This window comes from Alosa alosa, chromosome 13 (genome assembly GCF_017589495.1).
Source record: "Alosa alosa isolate M-15738 ecotype Scorff River chromosome 13, AALO_Geno_1.1, whole genome shotgun sequence".
In the NCBI taxonomy this organism is placed as follows: Eukaryota; Metazoa; Chordata; class Actinopteri; order Clupeiformes; family Clupeidae; genus Alosa; species Alosa alosa.
This window is the reverse complement of record NC_063201.1, coordinates 24,438,944-24,453,943: the sequence shown is the minus strand read 5'-3', so window position 1 is coordinate 24,453,943 and position 15,000 is coordinate 24,438,944. Positions and strand designations below refer to the sequence as shown.

Sequence of the window (15,000 nt, the reverse complement as noted above, 5' to 3'; positions counted from 1 at the left end):
CTTATAATTGGACTAGGGCTAAATTGTAATGTCTATATGAGTGGTTAGTCGCGAACACTGTAATGTCTATAGTGGACTAGTCCGCGAACACTGTAATGATATAGTGGACTAGTCACGAACACTAATGTCTGTGATTGGCTAGTCACGAACACTAATGTGTAATTGAATGATGCAGTACTGTAATGTCTATAGTGTGGACTAGTGTGAACCTGTAATGTCTGTAGTGGAGTAGTCGCAGAACACTGTAATGTCTATAATTGGACTGAATGGGAACACTAATGTCTGTAGTGGACTAGATCACGAACACTAATAATGGTGGACTAGTCACGAACCTGTGTCTGTAGTGGATAGTCATGAGAACACTAATGTCTGTTATGGACTGAGTCAGAACACTGTAATGTCTGTAGTGGACTAGTGCTAACACTAATGTTCAGTGGACTGAAAGTAACACTGTAATGTCTATAGTGGACTAGTGCGAACACTGTAATGTCTGTAGTGGAGTAGTGCGAACACTGTAATGTCTATAGTGGACTAGTGCGAACACTAATGTCTGTAGTGGACTAGTCACAGAACACTGTCTGTAGTGGACTAGTCACGAGGAACACTAATGTCTGTTGTGGACTGAGTCACGAACACTGTAATGTCTATAGTGGACTAGTCGCGAAGACTAATGTCTGGAAGTGGACTAGTCACGAACACTAATGTCTGTAGTGGACTAGTCGCAGTACTGTAATGTAAATCTATAGTGTGGACTAGTGTGAACACTGTAATGTCTGTAGTGGAGTAGTGCGAACACTGTAATGTCTATAGTGGACTAGTGCGAACACTAATGTCTGTAGTGGACTAGTGCGAACACTAATGTCTGTAGTGGACTAGTGCGAACACTGTAATGTCTATAGTGGACTAGTGCGAACACTAATGTCTGTAGTGGACTAGTGCGAACACTAATGTCTGTAGTGGACTAGTGCGAACACTGTAATGTCTATAGTGTGGACTAGTGTGAACACTGTAATGTCTGTGAGTGGACTAGTGGACACCAATGTTCTGGACTAGTGCTAACACTAATGTCAGTGGTAGTGAACACTGAAAACTGGTGGACTAGTGCGAACACTAATGTCTGTTGTGGACTAGTGCGAACACTGTAATGTCTATAGTGGACTAGTGCGAACACTAATGTCTGTAGTGGACTAGTGCGAACACTAATGTCTGTAGTGGACTAGTGCGAACACTATAATGTCTATAGTGTGGACTAGTGTGAACACTGTAATGTCTGTAGTGGAGTAGTGCGAACACTGTAATGTCTATAGTGGACTAGTGCGAACACTAATGTCTGTAGTGGACTAGTGCGAACACTAATGTCTGTAGTAGACTAGTGCGAACACTGTAATGTCTGTAGTGGACTAGTGCGAACACTAATGTCTGTTGTGGACTAGTGCGAACACTGTAATGTCTATAGTGTGGACTAGTTGTTTCTTATTTCTTATTGAACTTTAAATATACTTCTGTAAACATTATGGAATAGTATAGATGCCACACACACACACACACACACACACACACACACACACACACACACACACACACACACAGAAGCCACAGACTTTGCAATCAGGGTGGGGAACAGGTGCGCTTTGATATCATGCTTTGATCTCCTGCACAGGACACAAATCCACTATTTAATGAGTGATCAGAGCAGTGTGTGTGTGTGTGTGTGTGTGTGTGTGTGTGTGAGCCTGCTTGCTTGTGTGCGTGTGTGTGTGTGTGTGTTTGTGGAGAGGTCTAGAGAGGGACTGCTCTGATCTCTCACACTGCTGTTGCCTCAGAAACACATCTGATGAAAGCAGACAGCAGCTTCACAGCCAAACCCCAATACCCCTGACAGAAGGTGCACACAAACACCACACACACACACACACACACACACACACACACACACACACACACACACACACACATGCATGCAGACACACACACACACACACACGCACATGCACACACACACACAAACACCCACAAAAACACACACACACACACATGCATGCATGCAGACACACACACACACACACACGCATACACAAGCACCAGCAGCTTTAAAGCCAAACCCCCAATGCCCCTGACAAAGTCACTATCTCAAACACACACACATACACACAAACACATGCACACACACGCACGCACATACACACACACACACAAACATAAACAGGCAGGCAAAGAAAATCCTAGTAAATAAATACACACATGAACACTCATAGATAAACTCCAAAACAAAGACACACTCACACATAGTCCCACACTCACACAAACACACACACACAAACACGCACAAACACACACACACATCACAAATGCAGTACTTTCAAGGGTATAGGCTCAGAACAAACTCTTAATCCTCACTGCAGCCTTATCACTTGCCCACTGTTGCCCCCCTCCCCCCTCACTCACACACAATTCTCAGATTGAAGCCAGCTCTGGCCATGGTCTGCAACCACATGTTTACACTGGTAAGGCCCCTCAATCAGACAGAGAAGCACACACACACACACACGCACACATACACACACAAACACACACACACACACACACACACACACACACACACACACAACCACAGTTTTACACTGTAAGGCCCCTCATTCAGACAGAGAAGCACACACACTGTATCTCCCTCTCTCTATCATAGACACACACACATGCACACTGTCAGTCTGTTTGAGAAGTGGAGTAGGGAGCTGCCTGTTCCCCAGGCATGTGAAATATGTATGTAGCCCCAGCAGAGAGAGAGAGAGAGAGCTAGAGAGAGAGTGAAAGAGGGAGAGAGAGAGGGAGAGAAAGAGCTAGAGAAAGAGAGAGAGAGAAAGAGAAAGAGAGAGAGCTAGAGAGAGAGAGACAGACGCAGCACTGTGATGCCAGCATCACTCACAGGATGCTCATTCATTCATTCGGCTGCTCAGTCTGACATTAGTTAATCAGCAGGAGGCATCATCTAACTTCATCATGAGGAGGCATTGATCTTTGCCTCACACAGTGCAAAACAATAATAATAATATCATCATTGTAGGCTGTGATGCTGTGATCCACATCAACGCCTCTCACAACCACAGCATCACAGGACCAGTCCACTGTGAAGGACCAGTCCAAGGACCAGTTCATATTTCTGACCACTCTCTCCTAAAGAGAAGGACCAGTTCCTATTCCTGATCACTCTCTCCTTAAGAGAAGGACCAGTCCCTGTCCCTGATCACTCTCTCCTAAAGAGAAGGACCAGTCCCTATCCCTGATCACTCTCTCCTAAAGAGAAGGACCAGTCCCTATTTCTGACCACTCTCTCCTAAAGACCAGTCCACTGTGAAAGACCAGTCCAAGGACCAGTTCCTATCCCTGATCACTCTCTCCTAAAGAAAAGGACTAGAAAACAACTAGTACTGGCATCATCTTCAAATTCATTTCCATGGTATTTAGCCATGTTAACACCAGATTAACGCCACACCTGTCGTATGTTAACGCCAGATTAACACACCTTTCGTATGTTAACGCTAAATAAACACACCTGTCGTATTTAGCCATGTTAATGCCAGATAAACACACCTGTCGACAAACACACCTGTCACCAAAAAAACATGCCAGCTGTGCTGTTGTCTGTGTCTGACTTCTCAGTAGTTACACTGTTTGTTTTACTGCTGCAGTTACTGTTAAGCAGGAGCGTCGGGCATACCTGGGGGAATGCCATCACACATAACTGATTATAGGACTCACTAGGATCTGATTAACTAAAACACACACACACACACACACACACACACACACACACATACACATACACATACACACACACACACACACACACACACACACACACACACTTGATCCTATGATATCTGACCATAACCCACACACACACACACACACACACACACACACACACACACACACTTGTTCCTATGATATCTGACCATAACCCACACACAGGCACACACACACACACACACACACACACACACACACACACACATTCCTATGATATCTGACCATAACCCACACACACACACACACACACACACACACACTTCATCCTATGATATCTGGCCATAACACACACACACATACTCAATCCTATGATTTCTGGCCATAACACACACACACTTGTTCCTATGATATCTGACCATAACCCACACACACACACACTTGATCCTATGATATCTGACCATAACCCACACACACACACACACACACACACACACACACACACACACACACACGTTCCTATGATATCTCACCATAACCCACACACACACACACACACACACACACACACTTGTTCCTATGATATCTGACCATAACCCACACACACACACACACACACACACACACACATACACACACACGTTCCTATGATATCTGGCCATAATACTTCAATGATATAATACACACACACACACACACACACATACTCAATCCTATGATTTCTGGCCATAACACACACACTTATGATTTGTGGCCATAACATAATAACCCACACACACACACACACACACACACACACACACTTGTTCCTATGATATCTGACCATAACCACACACACACACTTGATCCTATGATATCTGACCATAACCCACACACACACACACACACACACACACACACACACACACACACACACACAACACACACACTTGTTCCTATGATATCTGACCATAACCCACACCCACACACACACACACACACACACACACATACACACACACACACACACACTCCTATGATATCTGGTTCCTACACACACACCCACACACACACCACTATCACCCTCACACACACACACACAATATATCTGACCACACACCCCACACACACACACACACACACACTTCATCCTATGATATCTGACCATAACCCACACACACACACACACACACACACACACACACACATACTCAATCCTATGATTTCTGGCCATAACACACACACACTTGTTCCTATGATATCTGACCATAACCCACACACACACACTTGATCCTATGATATCTGACCATAACCCACACACACACACACACACTTGTTCCTATGATATCTGACCATAACCCCCCCCCACACACACCCACACACACACACACACACACACACACACACACACACACACACACACACACACACACACACTTGTTCCTATGATATCTGACCATAACACACACACACACACACACACATACACACACACACACACACACACACACACACACACTTGTTCCTATGATATCTGACCATAACCCACACACACACACACACACACACTTGATCCTATGATATCTGACCATAACCCACACACACACACACACACACACACACACACACACACACACACACACATTTGTTCCTATGATATCTGACCATAACCCCACACACACACACACACACATACACACACACACACACACACACACACACACACTTGTTCCTATGATATTCACCACATAACCCCCCACACACACACACACACACACTTCATCCTATGATATCTGGCCATAACACACACACACTTGTTCCTATGATATCTGACCATAACCCACACCCACACACACACACACACACACACACACACACTTGTTCCTATGATATCTGACCATAACCCACACACACACACACACACACACACACACAGAGATCAGATCAGATCAGATGACACATATATGCTGTGCACAATGATTGATGATGAAAAATTCAAGAGTTACAGTCACAGATGTGGCAAGACAGCAACACATCATTCTACAACACAAACTCTACAATGCAAACACACCAACACATTTCTAGACACAACACACACACACACACACACATTCACACACACATATTCTTTCTCTCACACATCATCATCACACACACACACACACACAGACACACACACACACACACACACACACACACACAATTCTCTACACACAAACTCACTTTCTACACAGAAAAGCACACCAACACATATCTTTATACACAAGCACAACAACACATTATTGTGTATACACAAATACACCAGTAAACCTCTAGATAATAAATAGTGTGTCTGGAATATTTTCCGTTCACAGCTTGCTTGTAGCATGCTCAGCAGAGTGCTTACTGTCATTTGCTAGTCGTACCGTACTGTCTATAGATAGTGTAGACTATACTGACATTGACAACAGACTGTTTGTAGTCAGTGTTAGCAACACAGTGTGTAGCAGTGTACTGTAGCCTATATGCTGCCAGCGTGCTTGTGGTGTGAGTAGCCAGCTAGTACAAAAGTTGTGTGTGTGTGTGTGTGTGTGTGTGTGTGTGTGTGTGTGTGTGTGTGTGTGTGTGTGTGTGTGTGTGTGTGTGTGTGTGTGTGTGTGTGTGTGTGTGTGTGTGCATGAATAAACCTCCCTTCAGAGACATGCTAGTAAGAGATGCTAGCACCCATGGGTTTTGGCTCCCTTGCTAGCAAGAGATGCTAGCACCCATGGGTTTTGGCTCCCTTGCTTTTGGCTCCCTTGCTAGCATACACACACACACACACACATTTAAACACACATACAAACACAGACACACATGTGTTTGTAGTGTGATGGCTGGAAGAGGTGGTGTTGTCTTTGTTTGTTGTTTTAGTAGTGTGCTGGGCCATCTGGTGGTAATGTGTGTTAACAGTGGGCTGTCTTGGAAAGCGTGGCTGTGACAGAGTGCAGAGCAGCTCAGCATGTGTGTGTGTGTGTGTGTGTGTGTGTGTACAGTGCAGAGCTATGAGAAGCTGACTGGAGCCGTGGGAGTAAAAATAAAACAAGTGCTGGTTGTGACAGCCAGCAACTCAGCTTGTGTGTGTGTGTGTGTGTGTGTGTGTGTGTTGGCAGCCACAAGTCGACCACGCCAGGAGAAGCCATATCCTCCTCCTGCAATTAGACAGGCTTCATCCCACGGCAGCCAATCACAGCTCAACAAATATTGCTCTATGAAATCAGACACACATACACACACACAAACACACAAAAACACACACTCACACACACACAGCTCCACACACACACACACACACACACACACACACAAACACACACACAAGCACACACACAAGCACACACACACACACACAAACATAAACACACACACACACACACACACACACACATAAGTGCAGATGGAGGGAGCCGCTTCATGCTATATTTGTTGCAGTCATGGTCATGTGTCAGTGCTGAAATGACAGGAGCGCTGAGCCACACTGTCTGCCCCACATCTCAAACACAGCTGGCTCTAACCTGGCTCTGATCCGGCCCTGATCTGGCTAGTAAATCACTCTTTTAACGCATTAACTAGATTCAAAAAATGATGATATGTGTCTATGCTACTATTGAGAGGGTCTCTGCAGACTAACTGAAGTATTTGTTCCCTTTGCCACTGAACTTATCCTGCACTCTGAGCCTCCCCTTTACAGTGTCCACTCTGAGCCTCCTCTTTACAGTGTCTGTGACTCCATGATGCCTGGTCCAGACCCTGAGTAACACGAGTGCACTGTTTGGTCCAGATCCTGAGTAACACGAGTGCACTGTTTGGTCCAGACCCTGAGTAACACGAGTGCACTGTTTGGTCCAGACCCTGAGTAACACGAGCACACTGTTTGGTCCAGACCCTGAGAAAAACGAGCGCACTGTTTGACAGGCATGTGACACAGTGAACTGGAACAATGTGCTTCCTCGACTACACAGCTGCTGTGCGACTGGCTGCGTGTCCAGAGGAACATGGTGAGACTAGAGTCATGCTCAGAAAGCAGAGAGGGACAGTCCATGTGAGGTCTTTCCACCACAGGCTCACCTGTAAGGGCTAAATAAGCTCACCTGTCAGGACTACACAAGCTCAAAGTTAAAGAAACCTTTTGGGCTGCTGACCACTGAGACCTTGTCTGGCTAATTAAGCGATGAAATATCAGCTTGCACTGGCAAACAGAAATAGCAGTAGTAGACGTGTAATAACCAAATAGGAATAATAGGCTAATAACATCCATCATCATCATCATCATCAGAGTCCCTCGGGAGTTCGAAAGTCCACTCACCGGAGGAGAGCGAGGATCCGGAGAGACTGGAGTTGCTGGAGGCTGCCATCCCGCCGATCCTCTCGCGGCTATGTTAAGTTAAGGTGTCCTCGGTGGCAGCGGCCGATTCGCCCATTTCACTTTTTCGCCCTCTGCTCTGATTCGGTTCTTCTCTAAGCTCGTCTGGGGCCCGGAGGGAGTTTCTCTCCGCACTGCCGCGCGGACTCGCTTTAAAATCCAGCCCCGCGGGGCGTCTCTCTTACTGCGCTCGGTGTTGATCGAGGCGGACAGAGCTTTTCCTGCGTTGCCGCATTTATCCGCGCCTGTGTGGCAGCGGTGGCGCAACCATGGTGTCAGGAACAGTTGGAACCGCTGCAAGTGCGATAGCAACGATGACAGCAGAAAGTATGGCTTCTCGTGGCTTCTGGCCGGTACTGGAGTCCTAACCCAGGTGGGCTGTATTTAGTGCGCGCTCTCGCTGAGAGGAGCGCCATACGGTTTCGCCATGTTTGGACGGATTTGCAGGCGCGTTTCCATGTGCCGCTGGAGGCTCGTAATAAACAGACTGGGGAGCGCAGCAGGTTTCCGCCTTCTTAAAGCGGAATCGGGTAGGTGGAGGCGAGCCTACGTGTGCACATGCAGCCGTGCCAGGCGGGCAAGAACGCGCCCACTCCACACATTCCCTGGCAGCACGACTGGGCTAGTGTGGCCAACAGGTAGAGCGAACCACTGACTGGGAGAATACCTATCACCTGAGTCGCTCTGAATAATCTGAGCTGCACTACTGCAACTTATTTTAATTGTAGCCGACACTTTTAAAATAATAATTTATCTAGTCTAGGCTACTGCGCGCCGGGACCGATTACTCAATAGGGGTGTACATTTTCGCTATGATTTTGTTTGACATGAACAGTCGTATTGCTTTGTTGCTCCCAACATCCATGCAAGTAAGCGGTGGGTTTTTCTTTCATAACCAATTTCACTTTATAGGCAAGTTGTAGTAGCCTATGCTACAGCCGCTTGGTTAGTGCTACCGGGGAACGGCGTGCCGAGGGCCTATTGTCTTTTCTTCTCATCTTTTATGGGGACTGGTCCGTCTGGCCTCCACAATCATGACTAAACCATAGACTATATGTTCTATATATACAGTCTATGGACTAAACTGATCTGGGACCTGCTGAAAGGCGAACATGAAACAGCCAATCAGCTGCGGCGAACTAAGCGGAAACAAACTTGTACTCCATTTGAGGTTTTGTATCGGGAGAGCCCGCAGTCCACACACACACAGCAAAGCAAATTCTGCTGACCGTGGATGAGAGTTTCAACCTCTGATCAGACATGTCATTTAAAATGAGAAGCTTTAAAAAAGGAAACAACCCTGAAATCACATGACCTGCTGATCCATCAGATCATGTGACTAGTCTCGCAGCTGCAGCGTGATTTCACACAGTTGCCCAGTGCGGACGAACTGTTGCTACGTGGTTTCTCTACCTAGCCTACTCGGCCACGGAAAAGGCAAGGTAAGGCTCTCAAACTAACTACAAAAGAGAAATGATCACTTAGCACATTCAATCATAGTCTGGCAAGTGCCGATGTTGGTTTGTATTGTTGAGTAGTGCTCTTGCATTTGTAATCTGTGTATGTAGGCTAATTAACTTGGCGACACAAGTAGCCTTCATGTCCTTGACATAAGGCTTTAACGGTAAGACAGCAAACTGCATCAGTCTCTCGGTTGGAATGCAAGTGGCGGATTGATGTATGATTGAACAGCGTAACCCTACCCAGCCCAAGTCTCCTGAGGCGTTAGCTTCACAGATATCGCGTCGCCTCCTCACCCTCCTCTCCCGTGTGTCCCCGTGCTGTCTGTGCGCAGGATGCTGAAGGAGACCGTCTGTCTCCTCGCTCTGCTAGCGCTCGTGGAGCCGGTTCGGTCCAGGGGATGCTCCAGCTTCTTCTGCCGAAAGTCCCACCGCGTGAGCAGCGGCAGCGGCGGGCCGGACCCCGGGAAACCCCTGTTCCTGACGCCCTATCTCGAGGACGGGCGGATAGAGGAAGGTGAGCGGGGTTTTAGTCACTGTTTAGCGACCTAATTATCTCCTTACTGGGGAACTTCAGTTGTCAACAGTGAGTATTTCCTCTGTTTAGTCTGACTGACCAGACAATCCTTGTTTGGCGATATGATGACCTTGTTTGGCAGATCAGCCACCTGTCAGCATGTGCACTGAGAATCTCCTGACTGAACATGCACACACACACACACTTTTGGACTTCTTGGCCTTTTAGTGTGTGCAGTCCTCTGGCACACAGCAGCCAATGTGGCAACCGGACACTTTAGAGGCTGATCAGAGACAGACGTGTTGAGTCTGTGTTGTGTGTGTGTGTGTGTGTGTGTGTGTGTGTGTGTGTGTGTGTGTGTGTGTGCGCGCGCTGCAGCCAGGAAGTTGAGTCTGGTGGGCCCTCTACCTGGAGCCAATGTGAAGAGCTACTCGGGGTACCTGACCGTCAACAAGGCCTACAACAGCAACCTCTTCTTCTGGTTCTTCCCTGCACAGGTAACACACACACACACACACATACACACACAAATTATATATGGAATATATCTCATATTAGTGTATGGTGTGAAGACAGTGTCTTCCTCTGGTTCTCTCTCAGTAATGCATAGCACACACACACACACACACACACCACACACACACACACACACACACACAGTCTCTCTCTTGACCAGGGCCTATAGTAGACTGCAAGTCTGATATACAGCATACGCGGAGTTAGTGGGGGGGCAGGGGGAGCACTGCCCCCCCTGGTGGAAACGGGTAATTGCATTGTTTCAAAAATTAATCAATTACTAATTGATTTTGCGTTGTGTGTAGTTTTGGACTTTTTATGCCACTTTGTTTAAACAGCAAAGTGGTGAAGCCTTGTTCACCTGTTTGGAACTGGCTGGTGAATGTGACGCGCGTAGGCCTGGCTAGATACACCATGACCCTTTTTGTGCATCTAGGCCTACTGATCGCTGTGGATTACTTTTTTTCGTGTCATTGAATTACAGCAAAATATGAATATTTATGTCTTAACGTATAATGGCGTGATTGCGCTTCGTTTCTGCGTTTGGAGAGGCATCAGACTGTAGGTGAACACTTCCTTTGATTCTTCGAGTTCTCGCTATGATTTAGGTCTGCCCTGCACTCAGTAGCCTACAGTTTGGAGTTTATTTACTTTGCCTTTATAGAATCGAATTTGAGTTTTCAATGACTCGTTCTCCTTAAGCTAAGCATACATGAACCGATGCATCTTGTTATTTAAAACTCCACTCTGCTAGGTGGCTCGAATGCCAGCAGCACTCTTGAGGCGTCGGAGGTTTAACGTTCCACAAGCACAGCTAAGCTAGCTGGCATCCGTTACACTAGGCTATATAGTTCATTTTTAATAGCAAACAGAAATGTCATTACATTCTTTAATTGACAAAATATGATTGTACAAAACATTTAATCAATGTGACTCAAATGAGGCTAGAGGCGGTGGATTAATTTATCAAAAGTGAGCAGCAACCAGACTCTATGGGCTAAGCCCCGAATGTTTTCAACTGCTAGGCGACATTGTCTATTGGCGTTTCAAGACAACCGTGCTGCATTGGATTTCATAAGGGCCTAATTGTTAAATTGTTACAATGTAATTATATCTTTATTTAACATGTTTGTTTTCTCCATATGTGCTCATACTGTTTGTTTTTTTTTGTCTGCCCCCCCCCCTGACTCGAATGTCAAACTCCGCCTATGATATACAGTGGTGTGTAATGATAGTCATGTGCAGTGTTTTATAGCCATGCAATGTATGTGTCTGTCTGAACTTTATTACTGTAGACGTGTGTGTGTGTGTGTGTGTGTGTGTGTGCGCGCGCCCGCGCAGAGTCTTATTGACATGCAAGGTATGTGTTTCATCATGGACAGGATTGTGTGTCCTTGAATGTATGGTTCAGTCACAGTGATTTATAGGACGTGTGTGTGTTTTATTGTAGGCATGTGTAAGTCCAACCAATACATGCTGAGTGGGCTCTCGCACACAGCAGTCCCTGCTGACGACTGGCCTTTACGTACACTTGTGCGACCTTGGTGTTTTTGTATTACAGAGTGTGCAGACTTATGTCATTGATCTGTGTATGTGTGTATTCTGCTTTTACCTTAAACAGCATGCAGTGGACCATTCATACACCAATCACAGGGAATCATTTTTGTTGTGTGTGTGTGTGTGTGTGTGTGTGTGTGTGTGTGTGTGTGTGTGTGTGTGTGTGTGTGTGTGTGTGTGTGTGTGTGTGTGTGTGTGTGTGTGTGTGTGTGTGTGTGTGTCACAGGAGAGGCCTGAGTCGGCGCCCGTGTTGTTGTGGCTGCAGGGGGGACCTGGTGGCACCTCCATGTTTGGGCTGTTTGTGGAGCACGGCCCTTACGTGGTGTACCCCAACATAACCGGTGAGAGACCAGCACTGACCGCTCATCACCACTCTTTTGTGTGTGTGTGTAAATATGGCCCTTACGTGTTGTACCCCAATGTTACGGCCCAGGCTCGTATGGACCGAAAACATGAAAGGGAGACGAACACTGAATGAAATAATCACAAATATTTATTGGTATCACAAAAGTATGTCTAGGGGATGTGGGATCATCTGGTTGAGAGTGTAGTAATTGGAACGCCGGCAGGAAAAATCAGTGTGAGTGTGGTGAATGTTTGTTGTATAGTCCAAGGGAAATGTATGAGAGTGAGTGAATGCGTGCATGAATGTATGTCTGTGTGTGTCTGGTTTGGGAGAGAGAGAGAGGGCAAGTTGGTCTGGCCTTTAAAGCCCATTTGCGCACAGGTGTGTCTTAATTGGCAATCAAGCACTCTGCCGTCTCCAGCCAGCCAAGGCTCCGTGGAAGCACAGACAGCCAGAGACAGAGAGGGTCGTAACACCCAACATAACCGGTGAGAGACCACCACTCTTCTGTGAGCGACCCCCGCATAATCATACACTACCCCCTTCCCAATCAGGGCTGAAATCACAAAGTGTCTTTGGGGAGAGAGATTGTGCAGGACCAGAAGGGAACGTTATCAGAGTTTGTGTTTGCATTGTAGGAGGAAAATAGTTAGCTAAAATGTTGCAGGAAGGGTCAGGCGGGTTTGTGAAAAGGAGGGCTTCCTTTTCTGTGTGTGTGTTTGTGTGTGTGTGACTGGTGAGAGACCGGCATTCACTGCTCCTCACCAATCTTTTTATGTGTACCTTTTGAACTAGTATTGAAAAAAAGTGTAGTGTTGTACATGGTGTTGATGTTTGTTTGTCTGTTTGTTTGTTGTCGGTACATGGTGTTGATGTTTGTTTGTCTGTTTGTTTGTTGTCGGTTCATGGTGTTTGTTTGTTTGTTTGTTTGTTTGTTTGTTTGTTTGTTTGTCGGTACATGGTGTTGATGGTTTGTTGTCGGTACATGGTGTTGATGTTTGTTTGTTTGTGTTTGTTGTTTACAGTGGGCCTGAGAGATTACCCATGGACCGCTCACTACTCAGTGCTGTACATCGATAACCCGGTCAGTGTGTGTGTGTGTGTGTGTGTGTATCCGTCTCTGTGTGTGCGTGCATGTGTACATTCTGTGAATTGATAACCTGGTAAGTGTGTGTGTGTGTGTGTCTTGATGTTCTGTGCATTGATAACCCAGTGAGTGTGAGTGTGTGTGTGTGTGCATTCTGTGCATTGATAACCTTGTGTGTGTGTTATGTACATAGATAATCTGGTTAGTGACTGTGTCAGTGTGTGAGTTTTAGCAGCTGTGTACCTGCCTGGTGTATTTTCTGAATGGTTCCTTTATTATTAAGAATTAGAACATTCTTTAGGGAGGTGTGTGTGTGTGTGTGTGTGTCCCGAATTATGGGACTATAATTTAGAACACTGACTACTGTCTGAGAAACACACACACACACACACACACACACACACAGAGAGGGGCTAAACCAGAACCAAGCATCTCACCCAGAACACACACGTGTCAGCCAGGTGAAGTTATTTTACACTTCCACTTGAGTCCAAGATGAGACCCTCTTCTCTGTGTGTGTGTCTGTGTCTGTGTGAGTCCAAGATGAGACCCTCTTCTCTGTGTGTGTGTCTGTGTCTGTGTGAGTCCAAGATGAGACCCTCTTCTCTGTGTGTGTGTCTGTGTTTGTGTGAGTCCAAGATGAGACCCTCTTCTCTGTGTGTGTGTGTGTCTGTGTGTGTGTGAGTCCAAGATGAGACCCTCTTCTCTGTGTGTGTGTCTGTGTTTGTGTGAGTCCAAGATGAGACCCTCTTCTCTGTGTGTGTGTCTGTGTTTGTGTGAGTCCAAGATGAGACCCTCTTCTCTGTATGTGTGTCTGTGTCTGTGTGAGTCCAAGATGAGACCCTCTTCTCTGTGTGTGTGTCTGTGTTTGTGTGAGTCCAAGACGAGACCCTCTTCTCTGTGTGTGTGTCTGTGTTTGTGTGAGTCCAAGACAAGACCCTGGTCCAATTTCATTATTTGTATGATTAGCTGCTTTCAGGCCTACGTGCAAGTCTGCATGTTCTGCGGATGTCAAGCGGTTGGGCCGTATATCTGAACAACATACCGGTAACCGGCCATTTGTATTTCCGACTGTTACATTACTCCCCTCCTAGTATTTCCGACGTACAGTATGTAAATGAGCTCATGTCTGAACGAAGCGAAGAACATGCCGAGATTCTGTTCATGTCCATGTTCAACTTGTTCAACCACGCAGAGATTCTGTTCATGTCCATGTTCAACTTGTTCAACCACGCAGAGATTCTGTTCATGTGCGTCGGTGTCGTTCACATATAATGTCAGCATGTTAGCATCATATCTGAATCACCCGAAGGGTCGGACCTCCGCTTGACAAAGATCTGCATAATATGTTTTACTGCGGAGGTTGTGTCTGAAAGCAGCTATATTAGGTTCAGTTAAGCTGGAATTCAAGGT

The 15,000-nt window shown here is 46.2% G+C and overlaps 2 protein-coding genes across 5 annotated transcripts in view; one reads left to right on the top strand and one right to left on the bottom strand.

Moving 5' to 3' along the window:
- chn2 (chimerin 2) overlaps positions 1–9,236 on the bottom strand; it is a 44,864-nt gene extending 35,628 nt beyond the window's left edge. For all 3 annotated transcript variants that reach the window (XM_048260418.1, XM_048260419.1, XM_048260420.1), the window contains exon 1: positions 8,048–9,236. In XM_048260418.1, coding sequence (XP_048116375.1) covers positions 8,048–8,096 — 49 coding nt within the window. In that variant the 5' untranslated portion in view covers positions 8,097–9,236. The remainder of the gene's footprint in view (positions 1–8,047) is intronic.
- Positions 9,237–9,391: 155 nt separating this feature from the next.
- Positions 9,392–15,000, top strand: part of cpvl (carboxypeptidase vitellogenic like) — a 13,531-nt gene continuing 7,922 nt past the window's right edge. Inside the window, exons 1-5 of one of the 2 annotated variants that reach the window (XM_048260422.1) lie at positions 9,392–9,541; positions 9,900–10,081; positions 10,460–10,578; positions 12,381–12,495; positions 13,526–13,584. In XM_048260422.1, coding sequence (XP_048116379.1) covers positions 9,901–10,081; positions 10,460–10,578; positions 12,381–12,495; positions 13,526–13,584 — 474 coding nt within the window. In that variant the 5' untranslated portion in view covers positions 9,392–9,541; position 9,900. Of the gene's footprint in view, positions 9,547–9,899; positions 10,082–10,459; positions 10,579–12,380; positions 12,496–13,525; positions 13,585–15,000 lie in introns of both variants that reach the window. The other variant, XM_048260421.1, reaches the window with a different exon arrangement.